Raw genomic sequence first — 18578 nt, forward strand, 5'->3', positions numbered from 1 at the left:
ACAGTATCTAACAACTTTATAAAACAATTGTGTCTTGACAGAAATGTCCCAAGAGATTGCTGATACATTGACAGAGATGGAAAACTGTTTCCAGCTTCTGATGCCAGATCCTTTCAATTTTGGGGTGAACGAGATTGACCCGGAGCTCAGCAAACAAACATCTGCTAATGAGGTCGGACCTGCATCCCCCTTGTCCTCCCAGGGCAAACTTTATCCATCCTCTTTGGGGTGCATGGATGATGAACAGCCATGCTGCAGCAAGGACCTCCTTCCTGTTTCTCAGTGTGTTACAGCTGATGGAAACAAAGAGGTAGATGAGAAGCCTGAGCAAGAAGAGCTGGATGGAGGCACAGGCTCGGACATTCCATTCAATGGCCCTGCTCTCGATGATGATGACTACCAGACTTTTGTTAGGAGCCATGGGCTTATTTCACATAAATACACTCTAGACCTTGAAATCTCCACAGGTACCTGAAACAACTTCTCATATGTAGCTGGAGGCAGCCTTTCTCTGAAGTGTTTTGTGCTTGTGGTTTTTGGTTTTGTTTCTGTTACTTAAATGCTGGGGTTACTGGACACCATTTTGCTTTGGGATTCCTGGACACCATTTCGATTTTTCTTTTTAATTTTTTTTCTTTTTAATTTTTTTCTTAATTTATATTTTATTTTTCCATTTCTGGTTCCTCTAGTTCTAAGTTTTGGGTGTCCTTGTGTGTGATTAGCAGATTTCATTAATTACCTTCTAAGACTGAGCTTTTTAATAGTTGTTGCAAGCCCATTATAGCACTTCATAGTATCTATAATGAGTCTTTTGTGTTTAAAAACAGTCTCTTTATCAAACACAATTTTCTTTATCTTTGCTATTTGCCTCTTTCTCTCTGTAGCTGGGGAATAAGCTGCTAGTTTAAAAATCTCACAATTGTGTGTTTCTGAAACTTTTTCCTTGCAAGAATATAAGTAGTTTTGCTAGCAAGTGATTACACCTTTTTTTGTATAACTTGGCTAGTGTGAGTTACCTGTAGAAAAATCAGGATGGTTTGTGTTTTGGAAGTCTCTTAAAATTCCTGTCCTAAGGGAATTCCATGTACAGACAGTAAGGGTGATATCTGCTTCTCTGTTTGCTGACAACAATGGGTGAAAAGTATAACTTTTACTTGGATAATGGCATACTTGGCTTCTTTGGCAGCCAAGTCCCTATTATTGCCAGGGTAGGGATTGTTTTGTATTGAATATTAAGAGCTTGGTACAATAAGGCCCTGTTCATTTGAACTTGGGACAAGATGTAATGAAAACAATAAGACTGAACTTGTCTGTGGTATATTTGGTGATTTCCTTAGGAATGATGGCTGAACAACCTTTTCTGGCATGCTGGACTGAACACTTTTCCTAGTTTCCTCATATTTTTTTGAGTATGTGGATAGTAATAGATTAATATATACTAAGCAGAGAAGCATTTTGATGTTTGTAAGTCTCCCTGAAATGATCAAATGTCTTAGAAAGAGTAATTTGCCTTCTTTAGCTCCTGTAGTGAAGATACCATAAATGTCATGCACTCACTCTTTTCCCCTGTTTTGAGCAGATATAAAAGTGCAAGAGAATGAAGATAATACTGCCATCATAAACAGTGTCATGGATGCTCACAAACTTCTCAGAAATAAGTTCTGGCCTTCTGTGCAGACCTGGATTCAGGTGGGATAAAGAGAATTATTTTTTCTTCATTTTTTTAATAAAAAGATGGCGAAACAAGGACTGGGGCTTGAGGGAGAGTGAGCCAAAAGGAAATGAAGGTTGGAGAAACAGGAACAATTAGAGAGGATTTCCATTTCATTGAGGGTGGGCTAAAGGACACTGCAGGAGCTGTGTGGCTTGTTTGATATCTCTCAGCCTTGGGTGTGGTACCTATAGGCAATTCTTTGTTTGGGTTTTTTTTAAATAGGTAAGACTTGGCTTCTTTGCAGAGTCTCAAAGTAAAACACAGCTTATTTTGGTTAGTCATCTCTCAGGTTAGCAGTATATCATGGAGCCTCCTGAGTGGAATTTGGCCTACTGGAGGGCACTCTCAGATCTTTGTTATAGTTGTTCATTCTTTGGCTTCACTAGTTGCTATTAGTTTTTATAGTCTACATAGAAAATAAATTGGCTTCACTAATTGTCACTCGTACAGCAAAGGAATTTGTGATGTTATTTCATTAATTATGAGGGGAAACTGGAAATATATTTTGGCTCAGACTTTTAGAAGAAAGTAAGAATGTTGTTTTCTTGGCTTGTAGCTACTTACCAGAGCAGGCATCAATGATGATCGGCTAAGATGTGCCATTGAACTCAAGAATAAATTGGAGACTGCTATGAAGAAATACAAGGAAATGGACATTTCCTTTAAAGCAAGAAAAAGAAAAGTGGTGAGTTTCTTAAAATTCTGTTTTACTAGAGAGGACCATTAGTAAAGCTTAGCTTGTATACAGAAAAATGCTCTTTCTCTTAAACTCTAACCTGGTAAACTTTTCAGCACAGGTTTTATTGTAAAGTACATTAATTCAGCTGTTTGTAGCTTCCCTTAAGGAGCAGTAAACACCTATATAATATTCCAGGGGCCTGGTTATTAGACCACAACTGTTTAAAGCATCCCTGTTGTTGTTTAGGATAGAGAAGTGGATAAGTGCAGATTTTATTTACTCTTAGTTGCTTTATGTGTAGCATTGTTAAATCCTCAGCTGCTTTTGTGCATATTTCTCAATAGACACTGTACTACTCATGTTCTTTCACAATTTGCTAAACTCTGAGAGTCTCTCAGATCAGGAAAGTAGTTTCTCTGCTTTGTAGCATTTACTCTGTACTAAACATGTAATGTGATTAAGGTTATCACAGGAAAATTTAGAGCATCAAACTATTTCATAGAGATTGAGATTCACTGCACCTATGACAGCTCTTGTGAAATTGGTAGGCTTTGTGGGTAAATGGAGGCTGAAAGATCAAATACATTATTCAGATCCAAAAAGGAGTTTATGGCCTATTTATGTAGATGAAGAACAGAGCTGCATGATACTAATTTCTGTTGGCTGTGATGAAATGTAGTAACTGTATAGCTTGACATGGAAATATGTGGTTTGGGTCAGAGTCCAGACTAGAATGGTTTGGATTTACTGGATTTTATGAATTTGATCTGGACATAACACCTTGAGCTAAACTGTGTAGCCTCATTTAGCCATGACTGAGTGCTGTAGACTTTGCCTTCATTGTACAAATGAAGCTAAATCAAGATTAATCTGGTTCATCATCTTAACACTTCCTGATGTGCCACACCAGTCAAAAATGCCAACTCTGAATGAAAAGTACTGAAAGACTGTCTTGTCAGAGGCTTTTGTCTCCAGTGAAATATGTGTGCTACCTTTATGCAACCAGCTATGAAGGAATCCAGACATCTGCTGTCATTCCTGCCATTTGCTTGACAGGACTTCATTTGCTGCACCTCTGCATGGAATATTGGTTGCTATATTTCTTGTAAGATAGAAAAGACATTCGAGCCTTGATTTTCGTGTGTGTGTGAATGTGTGTGTGTTTTTAGAGTGGTATTGTTACCACTTACAGAGAGTAACCAATGCTATCTCTATGCTTATATATTTAGAACTAATACCTATATTAATTTGAAAGCAAATAAATTCTATTGTTAAAAAGACTAAAAGATAGGAAGCACATCATGCTCACAATACTTTCAAAATGAAGCAATGCAGATTGAATTAACTTAAGCATTGAGAACAATATATAAATATTCCTAGGGTTTCTCTCCAGTGGAAAATAACCAAATTTAGTGTTAGTGCTGAGCTATTTTAAATTTATAACCTGAACACAGAGAGCTTTGTACAGCAGAAGGAAACTACATAAATTATATTTTATTCATGTGTCAGATGACTTTATTGAAACATAAAAACATGGCAAATTGGGAGTCTAGTAGAACAAAATAAACAGAATCTCTTAGGCCATGGTTATTGAATCCCCATCTCTCAAATATTTACATGTCAGCATGTGAAACACTGCACACATCTCCTCTTCAGCTGAGCATTGCTGCCTGTGTTAGGTATTGTGGCTTTGTCCAGGTGTCCTTGGAGCTGTAGCTCGTGCCATGCCAGTTTTGCTGCCTTCTGTATCTCTGAAGCCAAAAGAAGTAGTGACAGCAAAGTGTCTGTCCTGCAAAGGCCTGGCTCCCAGCCACCCTGTTCTTCCAAAGCTTTACAGATGGGATTTGCTGGCACAAAGTGGGTGCTGGACCTGCTCATGTGGGGAGATGAGCACACTGGAGATGAAGGGGAGTGTTCAGTGAGCAGAGAGGGAGAATGTGAATCAATGGCTGAGTGCAGAGGGGCCCATGTAGATTGGTTTGTAGGTGCTCTGTGCCATGTCTGTGCTTGGATAGGATGACAGTTCTGCACTCTGAGGTGGCTGTATCCTTCCTTAACTGGAGAATGTAAAGGTGAATTGTTTGTGTAATTGTTGTGTACTGTCATTATGATCCTGCACCACAGCAAACCATTCTTTCAGGTAGAGAGGGGTTTTATTTAATTAGCAAATATAAAACAGAGTAATAGGGACTCGCCAACTTGGCTGGGGGCTTGGCCTTGCCCATTCTTCTGGGACCTTTTGCATTTTCTTCTTGCTCAATCTCCATGCTTCTGTGGTCACTGATTTTCCCCCTTTTCCTCTGTTCTGTTCTTTGTTTTGTTTCTGTTCTGTCTGGGAGCAGAGGGACTAAAGGCTTTACCCATCCTCAAACTGAGATCAAGAAAGTTCATAAAGGGAAGACGTTAGTGAGAGACAGTGAAACTGGAGATTTATTACTGTGAACTATACTATAACTCTCAATCCCACAGTTTTAAATTGCCACTTTAAAAAGGGAAGATCCTCGGTGCCTTACAATTGCCATGTGTCATTGCTGCTGTTTTTTAGCTATCAGTTACACGTGGATATAGCTGAAATGCAAATAATTCTATATATCTGGAGTAATTCTTGATGCAGTAGTTTAATATGAATGTACCAGCAGTGTAGCTTGATTTAAATTACACTGAGAGCAAGAAATTGGTGGTTATGTGGCCTGATTCCACTGTAGAAATATTTTCTTGGTTCATAAGGTGTGTGCTTTGGACAATCCTTATTATTACATCCATGCTTTCCATTGTTTCTCATTTCATTTTCCATATCACAGAGCACAAGCCTCCAAGACACGTGCCTTTGGCAATCAGAGCCTGTTACACAATTAGCACAAGTTACTTTCTCTGAAGTTCTTTTTTACCTTTACTGAAAAATAAAGTGTCAAACTGCTTTTAAAAACCACAGGAGAACTTTGTGGAGGTTTAGGGAACTTCTCTTATACAAAGTCTCTTGAAGGAAAGCACAGAACTTTATATAGTGAGACACTTTGACTTGAAATGGTTTATAGTGACATGAGCTATAACCACTTTTACTTTTCTCCTCCATGAGGGTGAAGAACAGAAACCATCAGAGAGTTTTAATTACAAGGAGGGCCATCATTTCTATGTGACACTTAGACCCTGCCAGCACGAGCAGCCTGTGTTTTGTGCTTGCCTCTCAGAAGCTGTGGGAGGAGAGGGAAAAGAAAAACAAAGGTTATCCTTTAACTGTCTAGAAACAAATCTCTTGCAACAGATTTTACAATTACTAATACATCTCAGTTGCCTGGTCCACACATTCCCCATCCCCACTGGGGGCTGTGCCCCCAGTAGATCAGAAGTCAAGGCATTTTTTACTAGCTGTTACTTTTTCAAATGGGTGGAGGGTGGACAAAAAAAATTGCAGACTACATGTTGGTCAAAGGCAAATGAGTTTTTGTGTGCTTAAAAGGGTTATGTTCACTGTAGCCAAGTCCTTGTTTGGAGTGTCAGGTTTCTGACAGGAAATTCATTCTGAGGGTATAAATATTTTGAGGGTTTTGAAATTAATTTTTCTGTGAATCTGGGTTTTGACTGAATCCAGGTGAAGAGGGTGGGACTTGTGAAAAGGCTTTTATTTCACGGTAGCAGGGTGCTCAGACAGGAGCCTTTCCTCTCTGAGTGCCTGCCCAGGATAATTCCAGTGCCCAGTAGAGGGAGTGCAAACTGCACGCTCCACATTTTCCTCTGTGCCACCTTGGTCCAGAGCCTTGATCTGCTCCGTCTGTGTTTTCAGCTAAACTTACTACCACAGCAACACCAGAGACATTTCAAGTTAATTCGTGACTCTGTGGATTATTGTAGAAGTACAGTTGTAATTACTGGCTTAGATTGGTGTTTAAATAGACACTACTATAGACTTTTGATTCTTTTGCAGGAACAACTTACGATCAAATTGTCCTTAAAATCTTTTTTTCTGGTTAGAAATAGATGTGTTTCTCAATGTCTTCTTCCTTTTCTTATAATACTAGATTTTAATTTCTTATTGTTTAATGTCTGATTTGCTGCTGCTTAGATGCAAGTGATCTGACATTTTTAGAGAGGAAGAATATGTACTGTATTTTAAATTATGCACACTACCTTTCACTTGCATACTTTCCATAAAGACTTATCCATTAGGATAATACTTGAAATCCTGACATTGTTAATAGAAATGTAGCTCATTAGCTGGATTTTGTACACTCAAAGTATGCTTATGTCTTATGTAATTACCTCGGGAAGCCATGGAAGATTTAGTACTGAGGCTGGCTAAAACTTTGGCAGACAGAATCCAGGAGGAAAGATGATGTGAGAAACATTCATGTGTCTTTCAGCAGAGGAATCATTTAACAGACCTGTTACACTCTGAATTTTAAATTTCAAATTACATTAGCAACCAGGGATATATAATTTTTCATTAACTGTATTCATTACTTTTTGTTTCACCTTTCTTTATCTTCTGTCAAATCTAAACCTGCATGTGGATCTTGATTTATTCGTGTACTTAATTTTATCCATGTGAAACATCTGGTTGAACTCAATAATGCCATTAATAATTAGATTTGGAGAATCCTGTCCTTGTGTTGTCCAGAACCTGATACTCAAACCTCACTATAATACAAGTAAGATTTTTTCAGAGAGTAATATCAGAAAATGGTTACATATTTACAATTTCAACTACAGCTTGGCATTTTAGCAATTCTAATGAGTTATTTCTACCTAATAATTTTGTAGCTTTATAACCATCTCTTTTCAAGTCTGTCTTTTTGTTAAGTTAGTGCCTGCTTTAAGGAAAAAAAAAAAAAGCTGCACTTGAATTTTAGATTTCTTTTTCTGCTTCTGTAGCCATACAGAATCCAGTCCCACTGACAGCTGTTTGTAACAGCTTCCTGTACTCACATCCTTACAGTTTTTTTCTCTTGTTCATTTTAGAGAAGTTGTTTCTGGGGGTTAGGTGATTGTCCTCAATGATCCTTCACAGTGCCTGAAACTACATTTACTGAAATATGCTCAGACCATGCAGCAAGAGAGACACTTTTGTAGAGGAGTCTTTTCCCCAGGTGCTGCTTTTTAACAAAAACCCCAGCTCTTAATAAGAAGTTGTCCTATGAAAACTGGAAGCATTTAACTTTATGATTTAAATGATAAATTGATGTTGATTGTTAGTATGTTTTCTATAGAGAAATATAGGAATATTTGATAACCACAGCAGCATTATTCCTAAAGCTGTTCTTTATCAGATTTTACATAGTTAGTCTGTAATGTCGTCAGAATAAATAATAAAATTTATTAATATTTATATGGTCAAATTGGTAGCCCAGGTTACATTTAAATGGCTTGGGTTTTTTTTTTTGTTTTTTTTTTGTCTAGGTAATATTTATCAAAAAAGCCAGGTCAACCATAATTGTAAAAATGAACACAGAGTATTAAATAGGTCATACAGATACTTAATGCTCCTTCTTCCCTCCTTCCTATTTTAATTGGTGTTATTTTTATTGTCATGTTTGTCATGTTCTTATTATTTCTGTTAAACAATCACTTTTCAGCCAAAAGAGCTTTCTGTTTTTTTAAGTTTTATTGGGATGTAGGACTGATATAAAACAAAACACTGTAAAATTAGCCCTCAGAACAGCACTCCCTTGTTAAAGTGTCTGATCAGCTGGGTGATGGGTTTGGTTGGGTTTGTCTCTTCCCGAGAGCTGAATGTTGCTGTGGTGTGTTTTATGCTTTGCCCTGGCCATGCAGCCTGCCACTGCTGTGAAGTTATTAAAAATATCTTGTTATGCAGATCTAGCCATGAATTCTTAGGGTTGTCACTGTGACGACCTCTGATCCCTGTCTGATTCGCAGGTCGCACAATGCAATTTGGAGCTCCTCTAATAGACTGTAAAATAAAGTAGGATGTCTCCATCATCAGGTTAACCCTTATGTTAAGTATTTAAGTTTTTCAGGCCGAAGGGTCATCTCCCTTGATTCATCTATGAATACTGAGCAGTGTGTACTCTCTAAGTAGGAGATATAAATTTGCTTCCTGCTTTTTATCCAGCCTACCTTACAAGGGGCAATAGTGTATTGAAGTGAATTTTTCTGTGAGGTTCATAGAGGTATATTGCTAAATGTGTGTTTATAAAAATGGAAAAGGAAGAAAAATTTTAGGCTTGAAACATATATTAATGCATTTAAATTTAGCTGATGAGCAATATGAAAGTAAATATATCCACGTCTAAAATGTCTTTGTATCTGAAATCCACAATCAGAAATACATGTAACGTGTATCTTGCATAGTATAATTTTTTACCTGTCTGTAATAAATTAGGTTTATTCAATTGAGATGTGTATTTACCTGTTATTGCTAGACTTGGAAACTTTCACTAGTTTAACTAAAACTGCTGCATCTCCCGTGAATGTGATACTTTCTGAAAAATGTGGCTTGCAAGAGAACTTGGCCTTTTTGATGTACTTACTTAAGGATTAAGATGATTTTGCAACCATAGTGGATGGTGCATAAATGGTGGTGGGAGCTCAAGTAGAGAGGTATGAAAATACATCTGAGGACACATCTTTACTGGTTATTGTTAAAGAAATACTGAACTTGACTTGCAATATTTCCTGAGGTAATAATTTTGTCCAATGTACCAGTTTTCTAGACTGACTTTATTTTCTGTCCTCTGAAACTGAAGGCACACACTGGTCTGCTGGGTCTCTTGGACATACCAGTTTTTTCTGAAAGGATTCATGAAGATGCAGAGTCTTTTGAACTGGTTTTTCAGCTTGCCCCTACAGGACTCTGAGAAACCTCCAGACTCTTGCTTTAGAGAAAAACTGGTTCATCAGGTAGTTGTTATATTGCTAAAACAATTTGGAGCAAGGTATATTCATTCGCCAGTGTACTTTGGCAAAGTGTTGGGCTGGAAACCTTTAAGCATTTTTACTAACTCCTGGAAATTAAGAAATAATGTGAAAAGTGCATTCCTAAATAAAAGTCAGCCTGGCCAAGATGCTTATGTGCTGTTGAGCAACTACACATAGAATGAATGGTGATACTTTTACGGGTGAACATAAAATGTGCTTTGCCTGGACCACATATCTAATTTGCAGTCATGGGGTTTGAATTTATGTTCATATCACAAAGTGAAGGGGAGGGAGGCTGTGTGGGAGGTTCCTTTAAATACAGCTCTGTTAGTAGTTTGTGTTTTCCTTGTGTTGCACATGAGAAAACTCAAGCATGGTTCTAAAATCTGTCCAAATGCTAGCATTTATTTCCATGTCACCCTGTGTTGGATGATAGAATGGAAAAGGAGGTATGTGTCTTTACATTAAAGATACACTCTTTGACTCTTTAGTTTCTATTACTGCCACTGAAGATTCTTACCCCACTCACTGTTTCCTTACATATATCCCCAGATATATCCCCAAATTTCATTTAACATGCCTGAAGTATGTTTTGTGTTGTGGTTGAATAAAAAATGCATGTGCTTAAGGTTCTACAGCAATAAATATTCTGGTTCCCTAGCCAAAATCTTCTAGAAAAATATTTAGTTGGCTTTGAGTAGATGCACATGAGATATTGGCATGGTGGAATAATTTGCAAGATCTTTCAGTGAGGGTATTAGCATATAAATAGCAGATGCAATGACGACCATCACAGCTGAGTACATTTAATTTTTAGTTTATAAGATAGAATGGGTTTTTAAATGCATAGCCATCAAGCCTGCTGAAAGACAAATGAAGTTTAGAGTTCACTTGTCTGAGGATGCCTTACATCATTTTTTTTTAGAAAAGGGAAACAGGCACGCATAAAACTGAACAAAAGTGATTTCTTGGGTGAAAAGTAATTGAGATTGCAAACCAAGTTAATTAGACCATGCAAAATTTATTTAATGGTCCCAGATGTAGTTTGCAAGTAGTGTTTTAGTGATTAGATATGACTTCTTCATGTGCTATCTTTTCTCTTCATTCTTTTTCTAAAATAATTAGTAGTGGCTGTACATCTAGTCCTATAAACTGATTGCATTGTATATTTCAGTAATTTTATTGCTTGCTTTAATTATGATTGCAGAGACTCGGGTTTTTAAATCCTCTTAGCGGAATGTAGCAGTCAATTTGTATAAAAGTGAGAAAAGGATCAAGGGCTTTCTACACATCTTTCTGAGTGTTGTGTGGTGGGTGCAGGCTTTTTTCACATTTGTTACTGGTTGGGATGGGTGAGCAAAGCCCTTAACTGGGGCTCTGGTTGCACTGAGCTGCACTAACAGAAGGAGGCTGTTGGAGCATTGACTGAAAAATAAAAGAAACAATTGTATTTCTACTGGCATCCAGTGCTTTTTCCAGGTTTTTTTTTATAATGCAGAGTAATAAGGAAACATCTGTTTTAAAAGTTTTTTTTTTTTGATGAGTTAGAGAGGAAATGGTTTGATTACACTTGTCTAGTTGGAATAGTCAGCACTATTTTAGGTTTTTAGTGAAAAATCGGGAGAATTGTGATGTTCTAAGTGAGTACAGTGAAAATAATGCACATATGTTTTCTGTCTTTTTTTAAACCATATTCTCATATGTAAATAAGTCCAGCTCAAGAATCTGAAAATTGCCTAGCTAGTTCCCATTTCTTCTCACAGGAATATAAATATCTAGTCAGTGAGCCTACCATGTTAAAGAAGCCAACAGCGAGCACGTAGCTTTGCAAACTCATCATTCTATGACTTAGATAAATAAATACAAAAATAAATATCAGAGCAGATTAACAGGCCAAAAATTCCCTTCCCCTTGGAACTTGAGGAGCAGTGGTGGTGCAAGCAGCCTCTGATGTCTGGGGATCCGATGTCCCTTCAGGTGGACCATTCTCTAGTGAGAGAGGGGCCCTTCACCCTCCATCTGTGATGAGACTGTGTTAGTGAGTTTCCTCATATCACCTGAAAATTAGAATGGATTTGAAACCAGGAGCTTCTTTCTCACATTCTTTGACAGGTGATTGAGAAACAAGCAGTTTTGTGCCCACCTGTCTTCAAGGTATTTAATCTTGTACACTACATGAAAAGCTTTACATTGTGGTATTTATCACTTGTTCTTGTACTTTACTTTTCTTCAGACATGGCACACTAGAAATTTCATATTGTTTGTTTTTATCTTAGTCTTCTTTTTCATGGTTGCAAGTACCCTAACCCCTCATTCCTAAAAGGATTATAATTTACTTAATTGGCCACTTAAAACTATTGTCTTAAATATTTATTTCTTCTGATTTAATGGTGGATTGTTTATTTTTTTAATTGACTGAAAAAGTTTACCTTTAGTGGAAGCATAGATAGGAGGTGGTTGAGCTTTCCTACTACCTCTGTAGAAGTTGCTTTTGGAGCTCTCTTCGTGCTTGAAAAGTGTAACTTTAAAAAAAACAAATCATACTTTTCTAACTAATAATGTTGCCCATGAGCTCTCCCACTTTCCCTAGCAAGGAAATGGAACAAACATACATAAATGGGATGTTTCTGATAAAGTACCACTGGAATTAAGTAAATTGAGATATAGCTACCTGCTATTACTGTGCAACTTCTTGAATTTTCAACAATGACAACTTTAATATTTTAAAGTAAAAACATAACTCATTTAACTTGTTAAGGATTTTACCAAGATAAAGATTTTATGTCTGTTTGAAGGGAAAAGAGGGCTTAATTCCTGATAGTTAGCTAAGCAGTTATTTTTTTTTCCAGGAAATCTAGATTTAATAGAAAACTCCAGGGAAATTCAAGGGTGTGAACAATACGCATAATATTTTATGAAAATGACCCCCATATTTAAAATCTGGCATTATATGTTATGCATTGTAGCACCAAGTCCACATCTACCTTTTAGAAAATTAAAACACATAAATTCTGTTTAGTGTTTGATATGTGCTGCACTAGCTGAAAGCCATAATGCCCCTAAAACCTTGGGTTGCTTTTCACCTTTCATAAATTCCTGGGTAGATTCTATACAAAAAATAATTTTCAGCTCCGTGGCTCATTGTTATTCAAAGTTGATTGATTGTCGTCATTTACTCAGTGAGGAAGTTAAGTGCTCCTGTCATTTCTGAAGAGTATAATTGGGACGTTTCACAGGTCAGTGGTAGTGACAGGTTTCCCTTTTGATTAGTGTTAGACTGATAACAAAAATTACAGTTTCCTATGATTAATGTTTTCTATAGTACTTGAATGCACAGTTCATGGATTGTACCTAAACAAAGTGAATTTGCATCTGATTATGCTTTTTCTCTGTCAGGCTTTTCACGTGCTTTAAAGTTTTAGATCATGCAGGTAATACAGCAAAGTTGCTTCCAGTGCAGTTTTCAAGTGGAGGATTAGTGAGGTCCACTGAATTTTAGTATATTACCATACAGAGAGATATGAACAAATCAGGTGAAATTTCAATTAAAGATAGTACTCTGCTTTCCCTCTAGTCCTCTCAAGATATGACAGGCAAGGAAGTACTGGTATATATATCCCTGCTATTTTAGGTATAATCTGGCAATTTAAGTTAAATGTTCAGGCTGCACTGAGTTTTTTCCTCTTGCCAGTTTGACACTATGTCTTCGTTCCTTAAACCTGTTGCTGTTTATTTGTTTACAGACTGAGTGAAAACAAAGGCAACACACTGAATTTACTTTCCCTTTTATGATAGGAAAGTTAGTGAATTTGTACATTATGACACAAAGTTCCAGACTAAGATCATCTATGACAAATTTTATCTCAGTGAAGTATTTTTTTAATAGCCAGGTAAGAAATTGAATATGAGAATTATGATGATGTCCTGCTTGTAGCTGGAGAAATACTGGACGTTATTTGCTGGTGGTTACTTCCAAATTTAAATTGTCCCTAATAGGTGAAAAGGGAATGACAACACCAGCAGAATTTCAAAACCAAAATACAAACCAACATCTCTTCAATCTCTAGCCTTCTTCAGATGTGCAGTAGAAAACATGTTGATTTTTTTTCTTTCTAAAGGCCATTAGAAATGTCTTCTAAAAGTTGTAGTTTCAGAGAGATGTTCTGCTTTCAAATCTAGTGGCATTGGGGGTTTGTGATTAGTGGTGGATCCTTTCTTTGATTAGAACTCTATTTTCATTTCTGCCGAGGAGGTCAGGCTCAGTGTGAATCTGTCTGGGCTGGGCCATGTATGGCCTGAATTGCTGCTTTGCTTTAGATCAGCAAAAATGATTGCAGTGAGAAACAAAAAGTAAACCAAAGGTGCAGGATCCACCTGCACTGAGCTTAAATACTGGCAGCTCTCAGAGGAGGGATAATTGGGCTGAGACTGCACTGGGTTCCTTACCTGTCTTTGGCAGCAGGGTGCTCTCACACAGGATTCCCCTGAGACTTTATTTTAAAATAAAGACTAATTAGATGTTGTCTAGCAAGAATGTAATAATAAATCAGCTCCTGTCATCAGGACAGTAAATCTGTTTTTTTTTTCTCTTCTTTTTCACTGCAACTGCAGCTTTCTTAGATCAAAGTAACTTTTGAAACAAAGAGAAGAATTTTACTTCTACCTTACACCATCCATTCATTATGTGTCAGTGTATATCTGTGTATTAATATCAATTAAGTCTTTGTTAGAAATTAATATAGTCCATCTTACAATTAATTATGGCCAAAAAGAAATACTAGGGGTTTTTTTAAAAGTTATTATTTATTTTAATTTTTTAACCACATTTGATAAACCAAGGTTAGCTGCTAGATTTTTGGCTTCAGAGTATATGTATGATTTAAAGGAACTCAGCTGTGACACAAGATTAGAGTAGTGAATTAAATTGGGAAAATTCTGCTGCAGGCAAAACCTGCAGTATCCTGCTTGTAGCAATGGTATGAATATTAACAGGTGCATTAATAGAAGTAAAGAGCACAGCTGAAAATAGTGAAAATTATGCTGTTCCTTGTCAATTGCTTTGGGTTGCTGCAGTGAAGAGGAAGAAGTGATAGCCTGTGCTAAGGTTGGATTTAGTGGATACCTTTTCCTATTTCTTTGAAAAAGCACATGGCAAACATACAATAAAGTCCTAATTGTGTTGTTGGGAACGAGGTGACTCTGAACATGGGCAAAGGAAATAAAGCTTAAAGTCTCCATCATTGTTGCCTTTTTAGAGTAGTTGACATTTACTTTTTTAAAGCTCTGATAGTACAGGCCATGTCTGGTGACACAGATTCTTTTTGCTTACGTGCAATTTAGCAATAAAAATAATTTTCAAGTATGTAACAAGCTTAGAAAAATTATAGATTTGATGGCACATATGCACATATACAACAGTTGCTAGCTGTGATGGCACATATACAACAGTTGCTAGCTAAAATTATACATAGGAAGCCACTTACGTGGATGAATTACACTGGTTAGTTGGAACTCTTTTTTTTTTTTTTTTTTTTTGCCTATTCATATGTCATCAATTTCAAACTGCAAGACAGACCAAGTGCACATTTAAGAAAATCCTGTTTTGTTGGTCTTTATCAGAGTAGTGTGTGTTGTCTGGCGATATAAATGGTTGGGATGTACCAAATCAGTTAAGAAATTAATGTATCTAATTATTAGTACTTTTGTGAAGAAGCACACCGAACTACTGTAGTGGTAGATGCAGATCTGAATATTCTTATTTGGGTCACTATTATCAGTTTCCCCTCCTGTTTGCCTGCTCTGGTTTTGAGCTCTTAAACAATTTGTGATACCATTTAACATGCCACAGATTATTTGAGTGCTGCTAGATGAGTAAAATAATCAAAATGAGAAGAATTAAGACTAATTTGCTCATTAAGTCAAAATCTTGATGTTATTTTAAGATTTTTTTTGGTCTTATTTTATAGCTTCACACTTTCTCAGGCTTCACCAACTGCATGTGTTCTAATGGATAAAAGGGGCTTTAAAGAAGCCCTTAGGATAGAGTATGGCTTTAGAGATAGAATGTTAAGTAAAGGCCTAATCTTAGATAAAAATTAAATGCATAATTAGGGAAATACTTTTGACATAGAGAAGTCTCAGTAGGGCTATCAGGATGTTTGCAAAGTATTTTCAGTGTGAAGGGAAATGAAAAACAGTCTTCACATGAAAATAAAGAGAAAATAACCCCAACAAAAATATCTCTGTAGATGAAAGCCTCGGATGAGGATGATGATGATGAGGATGACGATGAATTTGTGGAGGTCCCTGAGAAGGAAGGTTATGAGCCCCACATTCCAGACCACCTGCGTAAGGAATATGGTGAGTTTGCCCAGCTGTGACAGGCTTTATCCCTGCATGTTACTGCTGCACTAAGGTAAATAAACAGCCATTCTGAAGTAATAAAGTGATCAGCAGTGTGGGTAATCTCTGCCTGCTCTGAGGAAGTCATTACATGGACACCAGAGCAGTGATTGGCCCTGGATAAACAAATACTTTCAGGAGCAAGAGCAACTGAGACGAGCAGCTTATTCCATTCCATCATCTTCCACAGGAGTTCAGAGCCAGGAGCAGCACCCTGGCTGCTTGTAAGTGTGCAGAACATATCCTGGGAGTGAAGGGGTTGCAAAATAAAGTTCGCAGTGAGCCTGAATATTATAAATACTGGTGCCAGTCTGGTGAGCTGGGATAAGGTGCTGTTCCAACACCTGCATTAGTAGCAGCTGGATGTGCACAGTCACTTTCTCCCATAGAATGGCCCTGCATGGTGGCTCTTCTTGTTTGAAGAAATGCAGCTCAGCCTTCAAGTGCAGAATTAAAGCCATGGAGCACATACCAGATATCAAACTATAATTTTACATTCTTAGTAAAAGTAGATGATTTTTAAATGAAGTTATTCTTTCTACGTGTTCTTGTGAAATTGAGAGTGGTGTTACTGAAGAAATTTTATCTTAATTCAACTTCAGTGTGTTGCTCCTTGTCCTTTGTACATCTTGCTTAGTAAACCTGCAGCTTTACCTCTGTGTAACTCAGTATATTAGAGGACTCCCAAGATTTCAGTACATTGTAGAGAAGGGTAACTGCCATCAAAAAGCTTTAAGTTAAAGACCTGTAGGAAGTGTCTTGCTCCTCCATTTGTCCATGAGTATTTGTGTAAGACTGGTGCTGTTGCTCTGGCTTTTTCAATGCTGTTGATGCTTATGTTTCCCATTTCTGCAGTATAGTTCGTATAAGTCAGGCTGCAGCTACCACCTGGAACTTATTTTTCATATTTTTAGCAGCAGCCTCAGGAATTCTAACATGCAAAAGTTGTGTTTGTACATGTCAGCTTCCACTGGAAGTGAAATGTATTCCCTTTTATCCTATCTTCCTCATGGACACTTATTTTTCAAAAATAAAGCATCTAACCACCCTTTGTATCGCACTAACACAATACTTGGCTGCTATTTGAATTCCTTCTTATAGGGAAGGATAGAAGAAGAAGCCTGCTATCTAGTCACGGATATTTTAAAAATCAAAATGGATTAAGAAATTCCCAATTTGTATTTAAACTATTGCTGATGGAGAATACATTATAGTAAGCAAGTAAATCAATGAGAAAACAAAATCTCTGTCTCGTTTTGTATACCTGTGGTTATATAGGAGCTGATGGTCACACTTGGCTGTTCTTTATCTGATGTGTTCATTAAAAATAACATTTTGAAAGAAACTGATCATTCCTGATGCTTCTGAAGACATTCAGCTTTACTTACAACCATTTAAAGCTATTGTGTAAGTTCACAGTTTAGGAAAAGGCCTGAAAATAACTCAGAATTCCTGAAAATCACAGTTTAGAAAATGAAAATCTGCATGAGTGGAATGTTCTGAGTGGAATGTTCTAACTGGAACATTAAACCTCCCATGTAAAATTAAATCCCAGTGTTACATGGAAAGTGTGAATGTTATAAGCTATTTTCCCTTTTATTGTTACTTTTCCTGAAGAAGCCAGATTAACTTGATACAGTAAACCAGAAAACAAAGCTGTAAAACGTGACTGTGGAAATGGATTGAAACATGACATGCAAATTATTGATTTAAATGTCACTTTATTTCCTGTCACTTCTCTCACAAAAATGTGTCCTACCAACAAGGTAAATTTTGTAGTTCTCCTGAGAGCTGAAAAACTTGTTAAAAATGAAAATTTATTTAGAAAGACAAGATATCTGCATAAGTATATAGACACGTGCAGTTGTATTATCTGTGTGTTTATGTGGTTAATAACTACAGTCTCAAAATTGGTGACGATATTAAGTATTAAATACAGAAATTGAATTGAGCATGGGTGCAGTTTGGGTGGAGGTAGAATTGAACAAGGCAATTTGAATCTTGATGTAAATTTGTTAAAAGAATTTAGGTGATTAGATAATTGAAGTGTGAAGATATAACCCATTAGAGGTGTCATGCCAAATTAGCATTACCAGAATTTTAATGACCTCCCATTTGTATAATCCTTATTTACACTTGCATCTGATGTCTGCAGCTGACAAGAGGCCAGCTCTCCTGTGGGACCACAGGATCATTTAAAATACACTGTGGTGCTAAAGAGGAATATTTGGCTGAAAAAGGAACAACACTGAAAATAATTTTCATATGATTGCTCAGATCTCGCCACTGGGCACTGATGTTGCTGATACCCTTGTATGGCTGGTATTGCTAAGCCCTGGAAAATGGAGCCATTATTCAAGGAAAACGTTAGGGAGAAATAAAATCTTCTTTCCACTGGAGATTTTCCACATTCCAGCCTTTGCTGGTCAGCTGTTGGTTCCATTGGCATAAAACCTTAGGGTGGATGAGGTAAGGGATGGAGCTGTGCAGCCCCTGATATTGCTCTTGTCCCATAGAATAGAATTTTTGGCTGATGCCAAAGAATGAAAGTTTCTTTCCTGCCTTTGGTGGTCTTGGCCTGGCTTGCAGCTGAGCTCTGACCCACATGGGAAGTGATCTCTTTTGAGGCATGTGCTTTTCCACATAAAAATGGAACAATTCTCAGCTCTAGTCCGGAGCACCCACTTTAGTTGGTAGTTCTTGTCTGTGTCTCAGTACAACCCATGCAATAATGCTTTGGGGACCTATAGGGAAGTCCTGTTGCTGTTGTACAAGAGGTGATGGAGGAAACCATCTGAACTGGGACTTGGTTATCAAGTTTCATCTTTATCTAAAATTCTATTAGGAATGACTGTGCAGTCACAAACCTTTATTTCTATTCTGGTTAATAAGATTAATTCTTTTGTA

General features: G+C 37.1%; 1 protein-coding gene across 1 annotated transcript in view; it reads left to right on the top strand.

Moving 5' to 3' along the window:
- The window catches only part of UVSSA (UV stimulated scaffold protein A), a 44679-nt gene that overhangs the window by 5294 nt on the left and 20807 nt on the right, over window positions 1–18578 (top strand). Inside the window, exons 4-7 of the mRNA XM_021535681.3 lie at window positions 42–467; window positions 1580–1689; window positions 2271–2399; window positions 15518–15629. Coding sequence (XP_021391356.2) covers window positions 42–467; window positions 1580–1689; window positions 2271–2399; window positions 15518–15629 — 777 coding nt within the window. The remainder of the gene's footprint in view (window positions 1–41; window positions 468–1579; window positions 1690–2270; window positions 2400–15517; window positions 15630–18578) is intronic.

The sequence above is a fragment of the Lonchura striata genome, chromosome 4 (genome assembly GCF_050655825.1).
Source record: "Lonchura striata isolate lonStrDom1 chromosome 4, ASM5065582v1, whole genome shotgun sequence".
NCBI lineage: Eukaryota > Metazoa > Chordata > Aves > Passeriformes > Estrildidae > Lonchura > Lonchura striata.